This window comes from Hyla sarda, chromosome 7 (genome assembly GCF_029499605.1).
Source record: "Hyla sarda isolate aHylSar1 chromosome 7, aHylSar1.hap1, whole genome shotgun sequence".
Taxonomy (NCBI): Eukaryota; Metazoa; Chordata; class Amphibia; order Anura; family Hylidae; genus Hyla; species Hyla sarda.
The window spans coordinates 115,994,805-116,021,345 of record NC_079195.1 but is presented as its reverse complement, the minus strand read 5'-3'; the positions used below and the strand labels follow the sequence as shown (position 1 = coordinate 116,021,345).

The 26,541-nt window shown below is 42.2% G+C and overlaps 1 protein-coding gene across 3 annotated transcripts in view; it reads right to left on the bottom strand.

Annotated features, from left to right (window-relative positions):
• Positions 1-26,541, bottom strand: part of ADAMTS14 (ADAM metallopeptidase with thrombospondin type 1 motif 14) — a 167,488-nt gene that overhangs the window by 116,427 nt on the left and 24,520 nt on the right. For all 3 annotated transcript variants that reach the window (XM_056530496.1, XM_056530497.1, XM_056530498.1), the window contains exons 3-4: positions 17,298-17,454; positions 16,405-16,601 (exon numbers count right to left, since the gene is read on the bottom strand). In XM_056530496.1, the coding sequence (XP_056386471.1) occupies positions 16,405-16,601; positions 17,298-17,454 (354 nt within the window). The remainder of the gene's footprint in view (positions 1-16,404; positions 16,602-17,297; positions 17,455-26,541) is intronic.

Sequence of the window (26,541 nt, the reverse complement as noted above, 5' to 3'; positions counted from 1 at the left end):
ATAACTGGCCTTGTCCATCATATTTAGATGGTCTCTATGACAACCGTGTCATTATATAGGGTTCCTCCCACCGAGGTGGAGCTGTTTTGTTACATCATTTGTTTTAAGCCAATATTGGTTATATATTGGATTTAACCTATTAACTATAATACATATATGGATAATCATAGTATATTATACTATAACAGAGCAACATAGTCTTTGATTATGCCAGTAATGTAATCTGACGGTTCTTTTTAATTTACGTCATTGGTGGGCTAACCTGTTAATATTCTAATATTACATTTTTTAACATATATAGATTTTGCCTCTCGGATCCTCATCTAGTTTGGAGAGGGTACCTCTCAATTGTACTCTATTCCGGTAATACCTGTGTGTTTACATTGTACGTTTTGAAACCCGCCCACTTGGCATTCAAAAGTTGTATCTTGTGTTCATGTGACGTGTCACATGACACACTTGTGAGGCCCCGCTCTCTCCTTGCATCATGCAAGGGCGGCACGGGGGAATCCCAGAAGTAGACGGGCATTATCAGTCAGACGCTGGCGTGCGAACAGTGTGCCATGCGGGGAAACCAGTACCCGACGTCGGACCACAACGGACTAATATAGAATATACAGTTGAGAGCTTCTCCTATGTAAATAGTATCTCCTGATTTATTGACGCGGCACTACATCAGAGGATTGAGGTACTATTGTTCATGAATACTATTGTCTTTTATAGCATTCTGCTACATACTATGTCTAGCATGACTCTAAGCGAGGCAGTGATATACTAATTAGTATGCTATATCTTATTCACTAGATGGGAATAAATTTTTTCAATTTGGGTGTATTTTAATGTTTACCAATAAATAGTAAGTATAAGGCACTTCCCCCTTTTTTCTATTATTTGATATATGCTGTGAAAGATCATCATTGAGGTTGGCATATAACCTGATATTCTATGTAGTAGTTATCTGTAATCAACACAGAAGCGGATGGTTTCGTCTTTCCGTCTTTCTTCTTGACCAGGACAAGTGGCGCTGCCCAGGGGCACTGGCTTTCTTGAATCACGTCTGACTCTTTCATGTCGGCCAGCATCTTCTTGACAGTCTGATTCATGCCTGGCGCGACCAGACGGTGTCTTTCCTTAATTGGTGGGCTATCACCTGTGAGGATTCGGTGCTGGATCATTGAAGTAAGCCCAAAGTCTGTGGGGGTGCTTGCTGAAACCCTCATGGTACCTCTTGGCGACATTGATGATTCCATTGACTTGGTCCCTTGGGGTAGTGTTGTCTCTAATCGGGAGTTGCGTCCACCAGATCCTTTCGCCACTTGAGCTGCACACTGTTGGGCCACCAGACGTTCTGTCACAATGTCCTTCGACTCTAGGAGGTACAGCTGGCCTACAGGAGTGTATTTGGGAAAGACAGTACCAGACAGAATCAGACAGGCTTACTAACCGCAGCGGGACTCTCCCATTGGTGATAGTGACAAGGCTTCTTGCAGCTCGAACAAGAGGATGATCTTCCAATTGCATAGGTTCCAGCAGGGCTTGATAGTCCCTATTCTTGACCCCGGGACATGCACGACACCAGATGATGGTCTCTGTGCTGGATTGTAAGGTCACCGACCTGATGTCTTTAACTCGCACTCTGCAGATTTCACCTAGCTTGTTGGCAAACTTCTGCTCCGCCTGTAGAACTTTCAAGTGGTGCTGCACAGCCCGGTGGCCTGAAGGGGACAGATGGGGAAGAGAGGCATGCAAAAAATGGTTCATAATGTTCATCCCCAATATAAACTCGGCAGACCCTTTATTTGTCATATTAGTTACAATTACTCCCTGCCCGGTAAGTACATGCTTTCTCAACTGAATAGATGGCTCCCAGTATCCATGTCTGGCGACTGGTTGCCCATTACCCGCAACTACTCGGAAGTTAACATCATCAGGCTAACAAAATAAACTAGCATCCCAATGCTGATAGAAACAGTTTTAGGTAGAGTAGACACTTGTGACCCTGTGTCTATCAACGCCTCCAAAGGTACACCTTCTACAACAATTTTTACATACGGGCAGGAGGCAACATAAAGTGAGAGTCCTCACTTAGGTCGTTCGGGGACTGGACCTGATGACTGTTTTCCTGAGGGCCAGTCCTCAACCTCAGGGGAAATCCCTTTAAATCCCAGCACTGCATTTTCCAATTTCCTGACTTATTACAGTAAGTTCTTTTGAGTCCCCGAGGGTCTATTGGGTGGAGGATTGCGGTAACTGAAATTGCAGGGAGCAGGGGCAGGTTTTCTAGGCAGGAGCAGTTCACGGTCAGGTGGAGCAGCCCGGGTGGCAAACTCCTTCACAGCCTTAGTCAGTTGTTCAATGTCCAGCCTAACACTCTAAATCTGAGGCTGCGGTCACTGGCAAAGTAGAGGACACTGGTGCGGGGGCTGAAGAAGTTGGTGGTATAGTTCTTGATCCGGTGTAAGGGGTGTACAAACTTCCTCTAACTAAGTCCCGGACTCAATCACTTGGATAGCAAGTCTTTTGAAAGTGTGGAATGACATGTTGGGATTTTGGACCACTAACATTCTCAGTTGGGCTTTGTCCCACTTATTATGAGCCCCATCAATAAATCTGTCCATTAACACCTTGTTGCCCTGCTCGGGAGTTATACCAACTAATTTTTGGTCTCTAGGGCAGTCTGTAGGGCTACGGCATATGCTCTCAAGGTCTCACCTGGCTTTTGTCGCCTTTCATACAGCTGGAGAATGTGACTCAAATACCTGGTACAGTCCTTCAAAGATCTGCTCTCCATTGTATGTAGGGAGGATACCGGTGCAGATGCTGGAACACCAGGACTGTTGATGTTGACTGCAACATTCAGTTAAATAGTACCTGTCATCAACAAACACTTTTAATATGTTGTTCATAATCATTAATGAAGACATATTGTAATATATCTTCATCAAAAAATATAAACTTTTGGCCACTAGGGGTCTCTCTTCTATACCTGGTCTGCAGGCAGCTTCCTATGCTTTTCATAGTAAGTGTACAGCTTTTAGGACTAATGCTGAAAGGGCTCTGGTCCTTCCACAGGAAGTTCATTACTCTCAGCTCAGGACTCGCTTCCAGCCTGGAGCAGCACTGTGAGCTACAAGCCTGCACATGCCTCTCATATAACAGAGGCCAGTCACCTCCCCCTCCTCCTGCTCTGTGTTCTCCCTGCCCCTCACCACACGTTATCTTATACATTGTATTATCTCACTGCACTCCCTGCTCTGTGCCCAACCCCCTCCCCCCCTTGACATTCATTTGAATTACTGCCTCTGTAATTGCTCCCACCGTCCCTGGTTCTCAGCATTGACTTTTTAGTGCAGAGAGACACAGGAGAGAGAGAGAGACAGAGGCTGCCGTCCCTCCCCTGTACTTAGTCTGTATGCACGCTGCAGAGCAGTGTTTCCCAACCAGGGTGCCTCCAGCTGTTGCAAAACTAGAACTCCCGGCATGCCCGGACAGCTGTTGGCTGTCTGGGCATGCTGGGAGTTGCAGTTTTGCAAGAGCTGGAGGTACCCTGGTTGGGAAACACTGCTGCAGAGGGAGAGCAGCATACAGGAAGACTGGCAGAAGCAGAGTCCCGGCCAGGCTTCATGTGACATCATGCCTGCTGGGACCCGCCTCCTTCCACCCCTCAGAAAGACAGTGCTCCTGAGCTAATGAAGAGGGATAAAAAAAAAAGGTATTTCCACAGCGTTTTAAACCTCAATAAACACAGGGATAGGCATAGTTAGAGTAAGGGACAGATGGGGAGGGGGATCAGGGAAAGTTTAGTTGATGACAGGTAGTCTTTAAGGTCCCAACTGTTGGGACAGGTGATGACCTTGCTGCTGGAGATCAAGGGGGCTGCCACCTGGTTTATCTGGAGAGCTGGGTTCTGACATCCTGTTGATTTTTGAGTGCTTGCTGAAGTGCTGCAGCGGCTTTGACTTGACTAATGGGGGTACTGTAATGGATGCTCCTCCTTTATTTTTCAGGCACCCGGTTGTGAATAGTATTAATGGGTTAATACTGACAGCTGCGGGCACCGGAGACTTAATACTGACAATCGTTGGTGTTTGCAGAGTTTGCGCTGCGGTGCTTGACAGATAACAGCAAAGACGAGCTCAGCAGCCGGAGCTTTCAATATGGCTGCGCCCAGGGAACTTTCGGTTTTGGTCCGGTTGGCAAAATCTTCCCCTGTGCAACACAGGGTGGCTTTTTTGGTTCCTCCTCGCTGTACTGAAGAGGCGTCACCGCTGGGGACTCACGTGGCGGAGCTGCTGCGACTACTTGCGCCACTGATACCTCCTGGGTAACAATCACATGACAAATCACATGACAACTGATGATCACATGTTAACCTTCCTTAGGCTAGGTTTCTACTAGTTTTTTTGGGTGGGAAAACACCAAGAAAAAGGCCAATTCTGCCGCATGGCGTTTTTTCGGCCAAAAAACGCTGCGGCCAGATGTTAGCTGTAAATCAATGAGAAATCACAAAATTCTTTTTCCACTTGGCGTTTTTTCGTTTGGCATTTTTTTAAATTATTTTGGCGTTTTTTCACTCTTTTTTGGCATTTTTCAGCTCCTTGGCGGTTTAGCAAAATCACAGCATGTTGAGCCACTGGCGTTTTTCTCCCTGAAATTGTGGCGTTTTTCTCCCATAGAAGTCTATGGGAGTAAAAAAAACACCAAGAAAAACACCCTGTGGGTTTTAACTTAGGTGTTTTTTCAGGCGTTTTTTTATTCTCTTTTGGACTTAAGCGATCCAAAAAAGTGATGGAGATACCTTTTTTAATAAAATTTTGTAGGGTACCATTAAAAAAAAAATTATAAAAAAGATACAGTAGTGATTGAAAAAAATAGTATTTAACGAAAATGTTCTTTTTTTATAACAAAATTTTTATAAATTTTTAAACAGGGATCAATTTATGTGGGCAGGCAGGGCACAAAAAATATAGCCGACAATAATAAAAAGTAGTGTGTGTGTTTTTCACTTTTTATTCTTTATTTTTTTAGGTGGTACTACTACTCCCAGCATGGAACACACACTGTTCCATGATGGGGGTAGTAGTACCTGTACTAATTAACAGATTGCCCCAGGTTCTGTTGCAATCCTTCTGTATAATGTATAGATGCGGGTGGCCGCTCTTCTATGGACCCCTGCACTGCCGTATATAGACACCTATTCACATCTCCAACAGAGAGCTCTGATTGGCCAGATGGTTCCAGCCAATCGCAACTCTCTCTGGGAAATATGAATAGGTGCATATATACGTCATTGCAGGGGATCATAGAAGAGCGGCCGGCCACATCTATACATTATACAGGAGGATCACAGCGGGTGTCAGGAGTGACATCCGCTGTGATCTTTCCTTAAAGGGGTATTCCGCCCCTAGACGTTTTATCCCCTATCCAGAGGATAGGGGATAAGATGTCAGATCGCCGTGGTCCCGCTGCTGGGGACCCCTGGGATCCCCGCTGCGGCACATCGCTATCATTACAGCACAGAGCGAGTTCGCTCTGCACGTAATGATGGGCGGTACAGGGGCCGGAGCATCGTTACGTACGGCTCCGCCCCTCGTGATCTCACGGCCCGCCCCTTTCAATACAAGTCTATGGGAGGGGTCGTCACGCCCCCTCCCATAGACTTGCATTAAGGGGACGGGCCGTAATGTCACGAGGGGCGGCGCCATGATGTCACGCGGCTCTGTCCCCTGTATCACCCGTCATTACGCACAGAGCGAACTCGCTCTGTGCTGTAATGATAGCGCGGTGCCGCAGCGGGGATCCCGGGGGTCCCCAGCAGCGGGACCGCGGCGATCTGACATCTTATCCCCTATCCTTTGGTTAGGGGATAAAATGTCTAGGGGCGGAATACCCCTTTAAATGCAGGTACTACAGCTCCCAACATGGAGCAGAGCGTGCTCCATGATGGGAGTGGTAGCGCCTGCAGTTAAGGACAGATCACAGCGGGTATCACTCCTGACATCCGCTGTGATCGTCCTTTCTATTGCAGAGATGTGGAGAGGCTCTTTACAGCGCTCACATCCCTGCGATGTACTACAGCCAGTGATGTGAATAGAACATCACTCATTCATATTTCCCACAGAGAGCTGTGATTGGCTTCAACCATCCGGCCAATCACCACTCTGGGCGGGGAATATGAATGATGTTCTATTCACATCACTGGCTGGAGTACAGTGCAGATGTGAGCACTGTATAGAGCCGCTCCCCATCATGGAACAGTCTGTTCCATGCTGAGAGTAATAGTACTAACTAAAAAAAATGTCAAAAAAGATATAAAAAAAAGTGAAACACACTTTATTAAAAATTAATTAAAATTTTGTTATAAAAAATATAAATTTTGTTAAATAATTTTTTTTCCATCACTACTGCATCCTTCTTTTTTTTTTTTTTGGGTACCCAACAAATTTTGGGTACAAAAAAAAAATTGCCAAATGGTCCAAAAATGCAATTTCCACACAAATGAAAAAACACCAGAAAAAAACGCCAGAAAAAACACCAGACGCGGGAAATTGAACTGGCATTTTTTCTGGCGTTTTTTCTTGCATTTTTTTTCAAACCAAAAAACACAGGACAAAAATCCAAGTAGAAACTTAGCCTTAACCCCTTAAGGACCAAGGACGTACCGGTACGTCCTTGGTCCTGCTCTTCTGATATAACGCGGGGTTACACAGTAACCCCGCGTCATATCATGGCGGGCCCGGCGTCATAGTGAAGCCGGGACCCGCCTCTAATAGCGCGCAGCGCCGATCGCGGCGCCGCGCGCTATTAACCCTTTAGCCGCGCGCTCAAAGCTGAGCCGCGCGGCTAAAAGTGAAAGTGAAAGTTCCCGGCTAGCTCAGTCGTGCTGTTCGGGATAGCCGCGGCTAATCGCGGCATCCCGAACAGCTGACAGGACAGCGGGAGGGCCCCTTCCTGCCTCCTCGCTGTCCGATCGCCGAATGACTGCTCAGTGCCTGAGATCCAGGCATGAGCAGTCATCCGGCAGAATCGTTGATCACTGGTTTCTTATGAGAAACCAGTGATCAACATAGAAGATCAGTGTGTGCAGTGTTATAGGTCCCTATGGGACCTATAACACTGCAAAAAAAAAGTGAAAAAAAAAGTGAATAAAGATCATTTAACTCCTCCCCTATTAAAAGTTTGAATCACCCCCCTTTTCCAATAAAAAAAAAAAACACAGTGTAAATAAAAATAAAAATAAACATATATGGTATCACCGCGTGCGAAAATGTCCGAATTATAAAAATATATCATTAATTAAACCGCTCGGTCAATGGCGTGCGCGCAAAAAAATTCCAAAGTCCAAAATAGTGCATTTTTGGTCACTTTTTATATCATTTAAAAATGAATAAAAAGTGATCAATAAGTCCTATCAATGCAAAAATGGTACCGTTAAAAACTTCAGATCACGGCGCAAACAATGAGCCCTCATACCGCCCCATACACGGAAAAATAAAAAAGTTATAGGGGTCAGAAGATGACAATTTTAAACGTAATAATTTTCCTGCATGTAGTTATGATTTTTTCCAGAAGTCCGACAAAATCAAACCTATATAAGTAGGGTATCATTATAATCGTATGGACCTATAGATTAAAGATAAGGTGTCATTTTTACCGAAAAATGTACTACGTAGAAACGGAAGCCCCCAAAAGTTACAAAACAGCGTTTTTTTTTCAATTTTGTCGCACAATGATTTTTTTTCCCGCTTCACCATAGATTTTTGGGCAAAATGACTGACGTCATTACAAAGTAGAATTGGTGGCGCAAAAAATAAGCCATCATATGGATTTTTAGGTGTAAATTTGAAAGAGTTATGATTTTTTAAAGGCAAGGAGCAAAAAACGAAAATGCAAAAACGGAAAAACCTCCGGTCCTTAAGGGGTTAAAGATACAACATTCTTATATACATAACATAGGGGATAATATACAATTACAGTAGAACAGATGCAGGGGGTGCCCAGGGGACACTGCAGGGAGGCTGCCTGACAGGGCAGCAAGGGTACGGGGTAACAACTCCTGTATTTTGCGACCACACATATGTAAAAGGTTAAGAGTTTTCAACAATTCTTCCTTTCTATGTACTTTGTTTCACCAAGTCAATACATGAGTCTATAGCTGGTATCTGTGGTAATCATATTATAAATGTCATGTATACTGAAAGTGCAGCACATTCTACATTTGACTGAATACTTTACTTTAAAAAAAAAATATTTTATTTAAATTCAGTATAACTTGTTTTGCATTTTAGGTAGCAAACTGCTATTGAAAGATTATGTATATGTATTTGGGGATTAGTGGTGTACTGAGCCTCATGCACACAGCAGAACCTTGTGCAGTAAAGTCATATGTGTCAGGCAAGCTTCTATTGGCTCTATGTACCACACTACCGACACCATATAACGTGGGTATTTTCCCTCACGATAGAATATCTCCATTGTGGTTGAGCAGACTGAATCCGAACTTAAAGGGGTACTTCGCCCTATAGACATCTTATAAGATGTCTGATCACGGGGGTCCTTAGCGGCTCCTTGATGCACCCGGCATTCATTTAGAGAGTCTGGTGCAGCATCGGAGGCTCATGACGTCACGGCCACGTTTCCTCAATGCAAGTCTATGGGAATGGGCGTGACGGCCATCACGCACCCTACCATTGACTTACATTGAGGTGGCATGGCTTACACGGGTGGGACGTGACCGTGACTTCACGAGCTTTTGCCTCGCATCGCCAGTCATCCAGCACAGAGCGAAGTTCACTCCATGCACTGGGGTCCGGGGTGCCCCAGCCGAGATCCCCGCCATGGGGACCCCCGCGATAGGGGATAAGATGTCTAGGGGCGGAGTACCCCTTTAAGTTTGGTACAAACTTTAATAAAAGATTGGTTCAATGCAAAGGTGAAATGCAGTTCTCCTATTCTCACCTCAGTGGCATGGGAGAATAGAAGAAGCAACAAGGAACACATGACCTCAGGTTAGCCTAGAAGGAGCACAGGACCTCAGGTAAGTCAATAATGCCTTGTATACAGCTCCCAGACAATCAGGAGACAGTATAGGGGTGGGTCAGAAAAGCCTATGCACGCAACTGCATGCGCCGTTTTAGGAAAAGCAGCTATACAAAGAATTTCTATGTGAGGGACAGTGGGGGATAATTACCAAAATTTGTGCAGGGGAAAAGTTGCCCATAACAACCAATCTGATTGTTCTTACATTTTTCAAAAATGAAAGAAGCGAGATGATTGGTTGTAATACAGGGCTGTGGATCTCATTGGTTCATTACACCTTTATACAGTTGACTGTCGCGCTTATAAGCATACAGTTATCCAGTATATAAAATATATATGTAATGGGTATGGGCCTACTGGTTTAGATGTGGGCAGATCTTTATCATTTTCTTAATTGAGGCATGATGGGCTTAGTTCCTGCAGACGTTATGGTCCCAAACCTGGGACTTGTCAGGCTCATTGTAATCATCTAGTGCGTTTTGCAGAAGTTCAAGTTGTCCTAGCAAACATCACAAGAAAGATGATGGGAACAGGAGGCATCTTCCATGAGCCCACTTGTGCTGCAGTTCCTGCCATGCCTGCAAATGCAGAGAGGACAGTACCATAACTCACATTAGAGGGTGAGTTGTAATGCATTGCAGCATGGTTTACAACTTTTTGAGATATGGAGCCCTTTGTGGCATTTGACTGCCAGGTTAGCAGTGCAAAAGATGGTTCTTCTGCTATTTTGTGATTATCACGTCTGTATCATGTTTCCTTTGGGCACACATTTCTGAAATGAGGTCCTAGAAAAATATTACAAAAATAAATTAGAATATTGGTCGCAGGTTTTCTTAGTGCAAAACATCCAGAGTTCGGTCATAATTTATTTGTTTATTAGGACCCAATTTATTCTGGTAACAAATTGAATGAGGGGACCATATAGTGCAAAGGGATTCATCGTAGACTTATCTTATGACCTGGCTATCAAAAGCCAAGAGCTAAGTTTGCTCTGTGGCTCATGACTAACGATAAAGGGGCCAGCAGTTCGTGACATCATGGCCCCGCCCCCTCGTGACATCACGCCCCACCCTTTAATGCAAGACTGTTAAGGGTGTAGGACGTGATGTCATGAGGGGGCGGGGCTGTGTCATGAGCCACAGAGCAAACTTGGCTCTGAACAGCTGATGACTCGGGGGGCTGCAGGAGAGATCGCGGGGAACCCCAGCAGCGGGACCCCCGCGATCAGACATTTTATCCCTATCCTTGGATAGGGGATAAGATGTCTAGGGGCAGAGTACCGCTTTAAGCTGTCTATTCCCTTTTAGTCTCCCACTGGCTCTTCACAGTCTGTGGCAGTAAGACACAAACCTGGGGCATGTTTGTTATTTGATATGGGATAACTGCAGGTTCTTCACATTGTGCTGTTTTAAGCAAAAGTGCTCTATTTGTACTGTGTTGTTTTGGTTTTATATCGCATATTGATGCAGATATCTTTTCTCTGCATGGGCTACTTAGCACTAAATGTCGTGCATGTACATTTTGATTGCGTGATCACACAAAATACTGTGCTCATGTGATCACCACTGGAGCCCAGCAGTGACTGATAACCAGACTCCGGTTGTAACAGCAGGGATTGGAAACAACTCTGGCTTTTTATTTTACACACAAAATCTACCAACACCGTCCAAAAGGACCAATTTTCCAGTAGTGAAACTACAGTAGAAAAATCATAAAAACCTTTTAATTTAGGTGTGCTAAACTTTTACTTTAGGTGAGCCTAATAAATAAATACCCTAATAGGCAGGAGCATATCTATAGGGGGTGCAGAGACAGCAGCCGCACTGGGGGCCCCAAAGCACATCTGCCCCATAAGAGATCAGTATTAAGATTGGCACATGGGGCCCTGTTGCAGATTTTTCATTGTGGCCCAGAGGCTACAAGTTAAACCTTTGCTAATATGAAAAATTGTTTAAAATTCCAGTGGCACATATCTCGTCCTAATAATAACAATACCTCCTAATGGTCAGTAATGGTGTGGACTGGAAGATAAATAGCCCATAATTAATACATTATAACAACAAGGTGAATCCCAACAAACTGGATGTTGGTTTGAGACCTGTAGTACAATTTGTGTTATACAGGCTAAGTTATTGCTAAGTGTGTGTAAGATGTTGCTGCAAAACGCATACACCACAACCCAAAACCATGACTAGCATATATCCCTATCAGGATCAGAATAAGCTCCTCCAGTGAGCGAGCCTCCAGACCAACCATGATCGTTTCTCTATGGCAACAGCTTATGATTTCTTCCTGCTGCTTACAATTTATTAAGAGACTCCTTAAAAGGTATTCGGTACAAGTAGGGAAAGGGGATACACACTCTGATGTATTGTGTCTATAGGGATGCTGTGACGATCCGTCTTGGGGATTAGCTCTGGGATCGTCCTGGACCACGCCACAGGATGCGTTTCTTCTCAATAAACCAGCAAACAAATGCTTATAATGCAAATCTGGCACCTTGCCAGTTTTATTAGACAGGTTGCAGGGTAAGAAATAAACAAAAAGCAGGAACAAAACAAAATCCTAGACCGTCTGGTCACTGACTAAACAGATCAGCTTGTCCTGACTAACAACTGCTGAGCTTCCCTCAGCCGGTTAAACAGATGTCCCCTGCAACCTTCTACTCACAATTCATGGCAGTCTCTTTGAGCCCCTCATAGCTCGGGCTGTATACTCCTCAGCAGGCTCTGTCTCTTCCCTACAGCCCACATGCTGTCTCCTAGGAAGAGCCCACATTAGACTGAGTCTCCATCTCATATACACTTCCCTTCCTTCCTGCCTCATTACTTAAGAAGCAGGTGAGAGCTTCTGCAGGGTGAGCCAAGGAAATACACCCTTTCCTTGCCACACTGCCACAGATGCACATATTGAATATCATGAGTCCGCAGGATAGGGGATATGTTTTTTTTTTTGAGTGAGACTGCTCTTTTAAGTTACAATCAATTGAAGTGAATCCATAAGAATTGCTGACATGAACATTCAGAATATAGTCCCCTTAATGTGACAACTTGCTGCTGGTTGTAGTTAAAGGGGTGCTCTGGTGGAAAACTATTTTTTTTTTTAAATCAACTGATGCCAGAAAGTTAAACAGATTTGTAAATTACTTTTATTTAAAAAAATCTTAATCCTTCCAGTACTTATTAGCTGCTGAATACTACAGAGGAAATTCTTTTCTTTTTGGAACACAGAACTCTCTGCTGACATCACGAGCACAGTGCTCTCTGCTGACATCTCTGTCCATTTTAACAACTGTCCAGAGTAGGAGAAAATCCAAATAGCAAACATATGCTGCTCTGGACAGTTCCTAAAATGGACAGAGATGTCAGCAGAGAGCACTGTGCTCGTGATTTCAGCAGAGAGCTCTGTGTTTCAAAAAGAAAAGAATTTCCTCTGTAGTGTTAAGCAGCTAATAAGTACTGGAAGGATTAAAGTTTTCCAGCGGAGTACCCCTTTAATAAGAGCAGACCTACAATAGCTGTCATATGGATGGATCTCATCAATGACTTGCTGATGCAGTCTTGTCTCTTCCCAACTAGAAAGGAGAGAGAAAGGCAAGTGATAGTGTTTTAGTGGTGGACAAGCTAATCCTGCACCATGGATCTAAACAGTGTAGTATGAGCCAGGGGTTGGGGACTACATCCAGAGCATTAAATCAAGAATCCCCACCACAGTAAGCTAACCTGTGCAGGCCCTTCACAGGAAAGAGAATCAAATTAGTCTGTACCTCTGTACCTGCACATTCGAGACTTTTTAGTCAGTATATCTGCTATAACAGCATATTTAAAGGGACAATGACCAGCCCATCACTCATCTTCTCAGCAAACTGTAACACTGTGCTAAATAAACTGGATTTGCTTGGATTTGCACAGAATGTTAAGCAAAATTTACATTTATTTGCTAGATACAAAAGTATCCAGATTTCTTATTCCTGCACCCAATTGACAAAAGTTGATTGTTGGGCTCAGGCCACCCTGTCATTTTGTGACATTTCCATCTCTTGCTGCTAAGACAATGCTAGTCCCAGCTAGCCTGCACTTCAATACCTATTCTCCTCATGGGTACCTCACATCTTCTCTACTTTTCCTTATAACCAGTTTTCATCTATCTGCCTCAACAATGTTATGAAAGAGCAAAGTGTGCAAGAAATTTACAATGCATGTTCGCTTTGTAGCGGACATGCATTCTCATTGAGGCCTAAATGAGATTGTCCAGTGAAAAGTAACTTATCCCAAGTGTCAGATTGTTGGGGTTTGACTGATTAGGACCCCTGTGATCTCCTGCACGAGCCCCAGCTCTCTGAGAGGGCTGAACTCGGGCCTCTCCAGCTCTCCCATAGAAATGAATGGAATCTGTGCCATGCTAGGGATAGCACACGCTCCTGTCAGAGAGCTGGGGCCCGATCAGGAGATCATGGGGGGTCCCAGCGGATGGGATGCTTATCTCCTAACATGTGGATAAGGGCTAAGTTACTTTTTAATGCTCAACCCCTTAAAGGAGTACTCCGGTGGAAAAATTTGCCAGAAAGTTAAATAGATTTGTAAATTACTTCTATTAAAAAATCTTAATCCTTCCAGTACTTTTTAGGGGCTGTATACTGCAAAGGAAATGCTTTTCTCCTGCTCTGGACAGTTCCTAAAATGGACAGCAGAGGTCAGCAGAGAGCACTGTGGTCGTGACAGAAGAGAAATCCAAAAAGGAAAGCATTTTCTTTGTAGGATACAACCGTTAATAAGTCCTTAACTCCTTAAGGACACATGACGTACTGGAACGTCATGTGTCCGCTTCCGATCTATAATGCGGGGCCACGGCATGGCCCCGCGTCATAGCGGGTCGGGCCCAGCCTCTAACAACGGCCGGGACCCGTGGCTAATAGCGCGCGGCATTGATCGCGGTTCCGCGCGCTATTAACCCTTTAGACGCAGCGTTCAAAGTTGAACGCCGCGTCTAAAGTGAAAGTGAAAGTATGCCGGTTAGCTCAGTGGGCTGTTCGGGATAGCCGCGGCAAAATCGCGGCATCCCGAACAGCTTACAGGACAGCAGGAGGGTCCCTACCTGCCTCCATGCTGTCCGATCGCCGAATGACTGCTCAGTGCCTGAGATCCAGGTATGAGCAGTCAAGCGGCAGAATCATCGATCACTGGTTTCCTATGAGAAACCAGTGATCAATAGTGTTGAGCGGCATAGGCCATATTCGAATTCGCGAATATTCGCGAATATATGGACGAATATTCGTCATATATTCGCGAATATTCGCATATTCGTTATATTCTTGTTTTATTTTCGCACATGCGAAACTTCGCGTATGCGAAAATTAACATATGTGAATAATAGCATATACAAAAATAGCGTACGCGAAAATTTGCATATGTGAAAATTAGCATATGCGAATTTTCGCTTATGCGAATTTTCGCACGCCAGTCTCACACAGTAGTATTACAGCCTTCTTTACACCACACAAGCTGGAAGCAGAGAGGGGTGATCACTGTGATGTGTACTGTGAAAAAACAAAAAAACAAAAAAAAAAAAACGAATATTCGTAATTACGAATATATAGCGCTATATTCGCGAAATTCGCGAATTCGCGAATATGCGATATTCGCGAATAATATTCGAATTGCGAATATTCGTGAGCAACACTAGTGATCAATGTAAAGGATCAGTGTGTGCAGTGTTATAGGTCCCTATGGGAGCTATAACACTGCAAAAAAAAAGTGAAAAAAAAAAAGTGAATAAGGATCATTTAACCCCTTCCCTATTAAACACCTCCCCTATTAAAAGTTTGAATCACCCCCCTTTTCCCATAAAAAAAAAAAAAACACAGTGTAAATAAAAATAAACATATATGGTATCGCCGCGTGCGGAAATGTCCAAATTATAAAAATATATCGTTAATTAAACCGCACGGTCAATGGCGTACGCGCAAAAAATTCCTAAGTCCAAAATAGTGCATCAGTAAGTCCTATCAATGCAAAAATGGTACCGTTAAAAACTTCAGATCACGGCGCAAATAATGAGCCCTCACACCGCCCCATACGCTGAAAAATAGAAAGTTATAGGGGTCAGAAGATGACAATTTTAAACGTATTAATTTTCCTGCATGAAGTTATGATTTTTTTCCAGAAGTACGACAAAATCAAACCTATATAAGTAGGGTATCATATTAATCGTATGACCCTACGGAATAAAGAGAAGGTGCCATTTTTACCAAAAAATTTACTACGTAGAAACGGAAACCCCCAATTTTGTCTCACAATGATTTTTTTTTCCGTTTCACCATAGATTTTTGGGCAAAGTTTTCCACCGGAGTTCCCCTTTAAACATAACATAATATTCCTTGTCATGTGTTAGGAGCAATTTCTATTTTTCTTTAGGTAGTTCAGAATGACTCTTAATTTTGCTTCAAAGCTCCTAAAAAAGCCATTATTTATGCATTCCTCGAATTGTTACCTAAATCTGATGCCTGAACAATGTTGGTAATAAAGAAGAGTAACTTGACAACATGGCTAGTTAAGGGTGCGGACATTCACAGACAATATCAAGAAGCATGCAAAATATTACTTTGGAAAACATGGCTTTCTTTTTCTCCTGGACATGGCTGTAAGGTCAGTGCATGCATGATCTAAGATTACAAAGCAATAAAAAAGTATAAAAAAAGGAAAAAATTAGAAACGCAGGAAGGACAATGGAACGGAAAGAATTTTTCTACAGGCAACATCTGGTACCCAGATAAATATTACATCTAGAATTCTAAACGTCAGTGCTACAACTGGCATTTCCAGTAAAACTATAAAAAGTGTGGGAACTGGACAAGTGCAAGCATCTGAAAGGATTAATGGCTGCATTACAAAAATATCAGTTTGATTTTATTTTTCGATAATTTAGATAATTTAAACCGGCAAAAAAATTATCAAAATTCAGGACATTCATAATAGACCAAGCTAGTGGTACTACTAACAAGCAGACAGCTTACTCAAATAAAAATAAATAATTAAAAAAGGTTTTCCATACATCAAGCTATTTCCCTGCTTTTATACACTGATAATTTACTACCTTAACACATATGCATATGTCATCAATATTATAAAGGTGCATTTAAATGTGCAATGTTAGCCTCATTCATATAAGCAGTTTAGAGTGAATGAAGTAGATTCATATTTCATGACTAGTCATCAAAGGCTCTACAGTCAACTGCGGGCAACTCAGCTGACAGATATTGGCTCAAAACGTTACCATTTAAACATCCAAACCATTTACGCCACATTTTGTATAACAAGTAAGCCAAACCGAAGATATCAAAACAAATAAAATTTTCAAAAACCTCACTATGTTCAGAAGGGTGAGGACGTAGTTCTGCACATGCTCTTTTCCATGGAAGCGCACAACTGAGTCATCCACAGCAAGGAGAACCTCAATGTTATAGTCATCCTTCTTTGCATGGCGTTTCTTGCGTTCATTGTCCCACAACCTGTCCTGTAGTGAATCCAGTGCAAAAGGGAGATTGCCAACTTCACTCTTTGCAACTAAGAACAATAAGAATGACAAGCATAAGTTGTTAGGGTAAAATTAGATATCAAACAACTATATTGTAATAGATTGAGACATCCAATGTACGGATGAGATACACAACCTACAGATTTACGTATAGCAATTGCTGAAAACCTAGCAACCGATGCACCCTAAAACATTGTTTGCATTGTAACAAGTGTCTGCATGTATTAATAGCTTTTAGGAATGACAAATGGGCTAACATTGGACCAGTGCTATTTCTAGCTGTTAAAATATAAGGTTTTTCAACAATATACTGTATACTGATGGCTCATCCTTAGGAATCCGACTGAGCTGCCGTACAAAGCACAGCCGCATGTACAAATGAGCTATTTTATCTCAATTGAAGGGCTCCAGAAGGCACCACAGACCCTGTTGATAAATGGAGTCTTAGGGGTCAGAGCCCTCACCAATTAAACATTAGATCCATAACTATTATATAGTCCCAGAAATCCCTAAGGATGGGCCATCAATGCATATGGGTCATCAATGCATAAGGCAAACCCTTTATCCTAAAGTGATGTATTAATATGAACTGGCACTTCAAGGCTACACACCATATAGTTTTAACGAGGTATAAATAGAGACTATGTGTTTTTTTTTTTTTGGTTCAAATACTACTGCAAGTATGTGAAAAGTACAAAGAGAGCACGTGGTTATTTTAGCAGTACCTTCATTATGCATCTCCCCTTGAATTTCAGTTTTATCATGTTGAACAGCAGATCTCCTGTAGACAACATGAGCACGACCATTCTCTTCGTCTTCCTGTCTTCCCCTTTCTAAAGGCTCAATAAAGAACTCACTATTGTCAGTTCTTATCATTCCAGCCTGGAATAAAACATGTCTAGAATAAGTTTTAGTAGTACACTTATGTGCAATTATAATACCACAGTGAAGCAGATACTACAGGTAGCACACAACACAACAACTGCATTACCAGACAAGAAGATTCTTACATTGGCCCTTTTTTCCCAAAAGATATTTGCATTTTTTTGGCTGTATTTTCAGATGTTTTTAGTTGAAAACTTTTTGAAACAGTTAACTCCCCAAATATGTTAAACTATGTGCTAAAACATAACTATATTTTGATTTGTAAATGGCTGTAAAATGGCTCTAGAATTCAATTTTAACTTAATTTTAGGATTAAACAAGGGGAAATTCATGGCAGGTTTTTGGGCCATTATTTTTTTTTTTTGTTATAACGTGGTCATTTTTGCCCTGTTTTACAAACTTGGAACCAACCCCAAATACTGTAGTGGAACAAAGAGTGCCATGTAGTCTTTATTGATAGGCTGTTGTTGAGACCCTCATGTAATAACTAGTGATAAGCCGCAAGGAGCCATATTTGAATTCACAATATTTCCCGAAATTATGGACGAATATTTGTCCTATGTTCACGAAATTCGTATATTCGCTATGTTCGTTCTCTTTTTTTTCATACGAAAATTCGTCAAGAAATTCGCTTAGTGCACATGCACAATTATATCTCCCCTAAAAGAAGGGAGGGATCAGTGTCCAGTCTGGAAGTGCCGATATTCGCATAAATATTCGCATAAATTCACATAAAAAAATATTCGCCATTACAAATATATCATTATATTCTAAATATTTCCGTGATCGCAAAGTGCCGATAATTGCGGTAAAAATTAGCATTTTAATATTCGAAATGCAAATTTTTTCCGTGAATATCGGCACTTTGCGATTTTGCGAATATTTAGAATATAGTGATATATATTCGTAATGACGAATATTCATAGTTTTTTTTAATGCAAATTTATGCAAATATTTATGCGAATATCGGCACTTCCAGACTGGACACTGATCCCTCCCTTCTTTTAGGTAAGATATAATTGAGCATTCGCACTATGCAAATTTCATTACAAATTTTTGCATGAAAAAAATTAATGAAAAGCAAACGAACATAGCGAATATGCGAATTTCGTGAACATAGGAAGAATATTCCTCCATATATTCGCAAAATATCCCGAATTCGAATATGGCCCCTGCCGCTCATCACTACTCAACACTAGTAATAAGGTAATGTACAAGCAACAGCAAATATGTTTTATATAAAAAAAAAAATGAACAGCGGGACTTGTATAATACTGCTATTATATATGCCTAAAATTCTTTGTCAACTTGTCTCACGCACTGCGCTAATAACACACCTGTAAAATCCCTACATTTGGCACATTACACAGAACTCTAAACCTCATGAAGCACAAGCTGCAGCCAGACATGAACCGCTCACATTTCAGATGGTCTGCATTAAAGCAAAAATTGCCTGAAGTGCTCTAGGGCTTTAGCTGCTGTTAGCTAACAAGAATACAGCCAAGACTCAATGTATCTTAAGTTTTCTGTCACAGATTTCAGACGATGTGTCTGCTTGATGCAGTGGTGTTATGACCGGGGTGCGGGGTGGTGCAGACCGCACCGGGTGACACCAGGCTGATGGAGTGACACCACTCTGCCAGCCCCCCCCCGTCCTCAGTTAGCGCTGACAGCTTCCCCCCCCCGGTCCTCAGCACTGACAGCACCCCCCCCCATCATCCACCAGCACCCCCCAGCAGTAGCACCACCATCATCCAGAATGGGGCGGTGCTGGTGGATGATGGGGGTGCTATTGCTGGTGGATGATGAGGCTGCACCCCATCATCCACCAGCACCCCCCAGCAGTAGCACCACCATCACCCAGCAGTGGGGGGGGGGGTGCTGGTGGATGATGGGGGTGCTATTCCTGGGGGGAGGTGTTGCTGGTGGATGATTAGGCTGCACCCCATCATCCACCAGCACCCCCCAGCAGTAGCACCACCATCATCCAGCAGTGGGGGGGGGGGTGCTGGTGGATGATGGGGGTGCTATTTCTGGGGGGAGGTGTTGCTGGTGGGTGATGAGGCTGCACCCCATCATCCACCAGAACCCCCCAGCAGTAGCACCACCATCATCTAGCAGTGGGGGGGGGGGGTGCTGGTGGATGATGGGGGTGCTATTTCTGGGGGAGGTGATGCTGGTCATGGTGGATGATGGGAGTGCCATTTCTGGGGGGAGGTGTTGCTGGTGGATGATGAGGCTGCACCCCATCATCCACCAGCACCCCCCCCCAGCAGTAGCATCCCCATCATGCACCAGCACCCCCCTCCCCAGCAGTAGCACTCCTATCATCAACCAGCACACCCCAGCAGTAGCACCCCCCAGCAGTAACACCCCCATCATCCACCAGCACCCTCCCCCAGCAGTAGCACCCCCATAATCCAGCAGCTGATTCTATTACCATAGGGGGAATGGGGGGGGGGGGTGTTGGTGGATGATGGGGTGCTACTGCTGGGGGGTGTTCTCCTCACTATAGAGAAGACTTCACCTGTAGTCACTGATATCATTGTGTATTCTCCTCACTATAGAGAAGACATCACCTGTAGTCACTGATATTATTATGTATTCTCCTCACTATAGAGAAGACTTCACCTGTAATCACTGATATCATTGTGTATTCTCCTCATTATAGAGAAGACGTCACCTGTAATCACTGATATCATTGTGTTTTCTCCTCACTATAGAGAAGACGTCACCTGTAATCACTGATATCATTGTGTATTCTCCTCACTATAGAGAAGACTTCACCTGTAATCACTAATATAATTGTGTATTATCCTCACTATAGAGAAGACTTCACCTGTAGTCACTGATATCATTATGTATTCTCTTCACTATAGAGAAGACTTCACCTGTAATCACTGATATCATTGTGTATTCTCCTCACTATAGAGAAGACGTCACCTGTAATCACTGATATCATCGTGTATTCTCCTCACTATAGAGAAGACACTTCACCTGTAGTCACTGATATCATTGTGTATTCTCCTCACTATAGAGAAGACGTCACCTGTAGTCACTGATATTATTGTGTATTCTCCTCATTATGTCCTATCAGAGCTATAGTCACTTGTAAGTTCAGCAGTTAAGATGAGTGAAACTTAATTCCCAGCATAACCTCACCACTGCTTAAAGGGGTATTCAGCAGCAAAACATTTTCTTTTGAATCAACTGGTGCCGGAAAGTTAAACAGGTTTGTAAATTACTTACTTGAAGGATTCAGATTTTAACTTCCTGGCACCAGTTGATTCAAAAGAAAATAATTTCCAGTGGAGTACCCATTTAAATAATTTTAAATGGTGAAAACCTCTTTAGCGCTTTTCCATTCTGTGGCAATTGGTATATTTAATTATTATACTGGAATTTTTCACAATGCGCTACACCAGTGGCATCCGTCACAACAGGCTAAAAACTTTATTATGTGGAGGGGGGGTAGGTATGGGGTGACACCATTTTCTACCGCACCGGGTGACACCAACCCTAGCAACGCCACTGGCTTGATGTTTTGTAGTCTATTTAATCAAGTATAGATCATTATGAACTGTGTAATAACAGATTACTGCAATGTAAGATTAAGCTATAGATACCAGGTCACCAAGTCGATTGCTATTCATTCTTTCCGTTCTATGGAAGAATATCCCTTCCCTTATTCTTTGTAATACTTGAGCTGTTGCAGACCCTCTGTTCAGAAGAAGGGGTAAGGTTGTGTTCATTCCACATTGTGGGCATCTAAGACACAGATACAGCGGCATCCTATTAAAATGGGGTGCTGTCATAGCCTTGCCATGACTATGTTTGGGTCAGTGAAATTAATGGGGCCCGTGATGTCCAAACAGAGATACATGGGCACCCAATTTTAAAAGGTTATTGCTGTATCCATGTCTTGGATGCCCAAAATCTGGTGTTAACATACTTTGAGTCCACATTTAGTGGGTGTTCCTGCTCTGATTCGGCAGGTAAACAACTTCTTTACCCTGGGACAACCCATTTTATTCTCCTCTTTCACACAAAAGTCCATATAGTGGCAAAATGCATAGAGAGGTGAAATTCTTACCATTGCAAACTCAAAGAGTAGGGTAGTTGTAAGCTCTTATCTGCTATAAGGGTTTTATTTGAGATTAGTAATTTTTAATTCCACTCTATGCAACAACGTGAAATTCTAGAAAGACTACCCTATAAAGATTCAGTGCTCTTTAGTAATTTCTCAGAAAATATTCGAAATAGTTGTAGGGAGCAACTCTCATCAACAGACAACAACCAGGTTTCACAAGGAGACATGTTTCTGCTAAAGTTAATTTCTGTTAACTGCAGAGACGGAAAATGTATGTATTTGACTTTATCCCAGTCTATTCCAATTCGTTACTGTGAAGAAATGCAAGTTAGAAAATCAAAAATGTTAATCAACCTTCTAAGTTGAAATAGCAACTTCAAATATTAATGAATCTATTGGAATTATATATAACATCTATCTTCAAAGTAGTCATGTACCTATCATATTCAATGGGATATGACAGCAGAGTAGGTGGGCAGAGTGAGTTTTAAGATTGGTATAATCAATTACAACCAAGTGATAAATGGGATCAAAGTATGATGAAAATGAAGGCAATGATGACAGGGATCTATTTGGAAAGTCTTCAGATCCTTTAACTCTTTTTACATTTTGTTATTGAGACCTTGTCCTAAAAGATAAAAAAAAAAAAAAGTTTTCCTTCATCAATCTGCACTCTAAATGGAAGAAGTTTGTCACAACCAGGACTAGAGCATATGTGAAAAAGGTAGGTAACCAGAAGGTTAATCATCACTGCAGCCTCCACCAATCTGGGCTTTATGGCAGACTGGCCAAAAAGATTCCTCTCCTCAGTAAAACACAAACATGAATCCTTTTGAGAGTTTCCAAAAAGGACCTACAGACTGTGAGAAGCAAGTTACTCTTATCTGATGACACAAAGATTTAACTTGTTGGCCTTATTTCTAAGAGTCGTGTCTAGAAACCATACACTGTACATCACCCAATCAACACCTTTCCTAAAGTGAAGCATGGTGACAGCATCATGCTGTGGGGGCGTTTTTAGAAGATGGGAAAGGGAGGCTGGTCATGAATGAAGAAAGCTAAATGGAGCATAGTACATAGTATAAGCACAGAGATGTTTTTAATGAAAACCTGATCTAGAGATGTGTGAATCTCAGACTGGGCCAAACATTCACGTTCCAGCCAGACAATGACCCTAAGCACACAGTCAAGACATCACAGAAGTAGTAATTAGGGACAATTCTGTGAAAATTCTTGAGAGGCCCAAAACTTCTCTGTAAATGTCTCTGTAAAGACTTGCCTGTCCATTGCCGATCCCTTTGCAACCTGACAGAGCTTTAGAGGATCTGTAGCAAAAAATGGCAGAAAATCCCCTTATCCACTTTGCATCATTCTCTCATGGCATCATACCCAATATGACTATATGCAGTAACCACTGCCAAAGGTGCTTTAAGTACTGAGTATAGAGTATGAATGCATATTTCAGTGCAATGTTTTCCTCTTTTAATTTGTTAGCAAAGATTTCTAACATTCTGTTTTCACTTTGTCATTAAGAGGTACTTAGTGCAGAATGATGGGGGGGGGGAAACATATATATATATATATATATATATATATATATATATACACATTTTTTTTTTTGTTTTTTTTTTTGTTTTAGCACAAGGGCAATATCAAAAAATGTGAAAAGAGAAAGGGTTTGGAGTGTCTTCATATGCATTGTAAGCACACTGATTGTCGAGGATCTACCAGTCAATGTCATCTATTATATTAAGTTATGGCAATAGCACTGATCAAGGGGGGGGGGGGGGATATAGTAAGGCAGCAAGTAAACAATCAACTCTTGAAGTTGGTGTATTGGGAACAAGGAAAATGAGCAAGCAAAGGATTTCGGCAACAGAAAAAGCACATATTCTTATGTTTAGACAACTGGATAAGAGTATCTAAAAAAAGGTTAGGTCTTATGGGGTGTAACCAGTATGTAGTGGTTAGTACCTATCAAAAGTGGTCCAAGGAAGGACAATCCTTTGAACTGACAGCAGGGTCATTAGTGCCCAAGTTTTATTGATGCTGGCATTGACAGAAAGAAGGTAGCCTGGCCTAAGGAATCGCATTTAATATATATCATCCAGACATTCAAGTGTTTTGGCTCCAAGCAGAAGGAAAGTTGGGAAAGACTGTGTAAAAGGTGGTTTTAATGTTATAAATGATTGGTGTATGTTGAAGTTGCTGAAGAATAGAATGTGTTATGAGATTTGTCCAGACTATAGCAGGCCCTGTTCACGTCATGTATGTTTTGTGCATTCAATGTATGCATTCGAACAGTTTTCTGACTTATGTGCCCATGAATTTTAGAATCTAAATACATGTCAGAAGAACGTCCTTTTGGCATACTATGCAGTTGTCGGACATACCATTTTTTTTTAACTATATTAATAAAGAATAGTCAGATTTGTTTAGGAAAAAAGGAATAGTAATAAAGTAACAAGATGGAATCTATAAATATGGCATGAATAATACAGAGCACTCTGCAGAAAATATGGTTGCTAGCCAAAGTGATGAGACAAAAAGTGTCATTTAAATTAAAGGGGTATTCCGGGCAAAAACATCTTATCCCCTATCGAAAGGATAGGGGATAAGATGTCTGATCGCGGGGGGCCCACAGCTGGGACCCCCCGCGATCTCCCTGCAGCAGCCCACATTCTATGCATAGCTGCGTCTGAAGTTTCGGAAACCTCCAGGCTTCCGAGACGGGGATGTGACGTCACACCACGCCCCCTCCATTCATTTCTATGGGAGGGGGCATAACAGCTGCAACGCCCCTTCCCATAGACATGAATGGAGGGGGTGTGGCGTGACATTACGTCCCCGTCTCGGAAACCTGGAGGTTTCCGGAACTTCAGATGCAGCTATGCATAGAATGCGAGCTGCTGCAGGGAGATCGTGGGGGATCCCAGCGGCGGGCCACACGCGATCAGACATCTTATCCCCTATCGTTTCGATAGGGGATATGATGTTTTTTGCCTGGAATACCCCTTTAAGTAGTCTCATGATGACAGCACATTTGTCCTATTACTGCATACGAACATCATCATAGAAGAACTTTCCTTTTCCTTTCCTTTATAAGGCAGAATGCAGAGGCACTTTATGAGTGTGGCTTCTACTTTGGTGGGCCTGGCATATTGGAAAAGCCATAATATCTTTGTATGTATGTTGAGACACATCTTTCCCTTCCCTGGGGCAGGAAATGAGCACCGATCTCTTTTAAGGCTTTACCAACATTGTGGGTAGGTTTGCTATTTAAATTCATGTCAGCCCACCAAAGGGAAAGACATGTTTTAGACAGGGTGATGTGTGTGTCATAGGTCTCACAAAAGATCCAATAAGCAAACGAACAATCATATACTCGGCTGCTGACTGGTTGCTGTCCCTTTTACACAGACAACTATCAGGAATAAGCATTAGCAACACTCATTTGGACAATAACCCGACCGTGTAAAAGGGCCTTAACAAATTGGTCACATTTATCAGTCTTCCTAAGGACAATAACTGTGTGAGTTTCCCATATCAACCAATCACAGCTCCATCTTCATATCTTAATGAACTCTGGTTAAACTGGAGCTGTGATTGATTTCTGTGGGCAAAACCAGACAGTCTTCATGAGACAATATCATCAACATTTTCTTTTATCCACTGGATTTGGCTTTATATATAAAGTGACTTTATTAATAATTACCCCTTAAGAAGAGGAGTTTTTTTTGGGAGTTGTAACACTGCAGAGCCCCTTTAGCTATCACTGTACTCATTTGTGCCTAAAACTAACAAAACTAACAAACAGAAAAAACTAAAGCCACTACAGGGGGTGGTCAGAAATACAAAATCACCAAGCTGTACAGCCTCATCCAGGTTATAGTCAGTCACATAGACCAAGGACTACTATGTACAGTTCTTGGACTCCTATAAATATAAAATTGTTGGAATGGACTATTGGCATGGCCAGTAAACACAGGACCTTCTGCGTAGTCCAAATATGTTTAGCAGAACTTAGAATCTTCAATCTTGTCATTCACCTTGGATTAGTTCATGAATTTTCAATAAAGATAAGAACATTTTTAAGCCTTATCTGGAATGCTGCACCCTTCTCCTTGAAAGCTACCTTTTGCTTCTTTGCAATGGCAGCCAGTTTTGAACCTTGACTGAAGTATTGACAATATCACACCAGTCTGTATCAGAATTTAGGATGCAAGGGGGCAAGGACAGAATGAAGCAGTTCTTCTCTGTTCATTACTATGCAAACCCTTGATGCCAGAGGAACAGCATCCTAAAAAGCCTAGCAGGTCTGCTAAAATGGGGGCCCCTTGGCACTGAAGAGACATAAAAAGAAAAACAAACAAGGTGGCATAGGATCAAGTGCCTCCATAGTGCCCATTTGTCATTGATTGCCCCTTAGCATCTTTCTTTTCAGTGCCCCTCTTCTGCCCAATTTCCATTCATTGCTTTTAAAAAGCCCTTTTGTGACAAAGTCAACTAGTAGGGCAATAAATGGCAAAAAAGGCACCAAGAAGCACTAAACAAAAGGATACTAAGGGGACAGTAAATAGTGAATGGGCCAGCTCGTCAGTGTTCACACACTATGAGTATGCAATTTTGTTATGTTTGTGATTCCTGTGGTCTATATAATATTGAGTGAATTATTTTAAAATATGATAAAAAAAACTACCAAGATTATCCACAAGCACAACCTTTCCACCCAATTTCCCTAGAATATATAAGATGACCCCCTACTCATGCATGTGTACTGGGAAAACGGAGTAATAAAACATAAACAAAAGCACCAAAAGCCAAGATTACAATCATCCATTTTGGTCACCAAAGGGTAGTTTTGCATAGGGCACCGTGCATCCTAAGGCTAGCCATAAATATTAGGGTTAACTGTAATCATGTCTTTTACCATATAATAAAACATATAAAATGATATATAATACTTGAATATGTAGATTTGGGTTCTCATACAG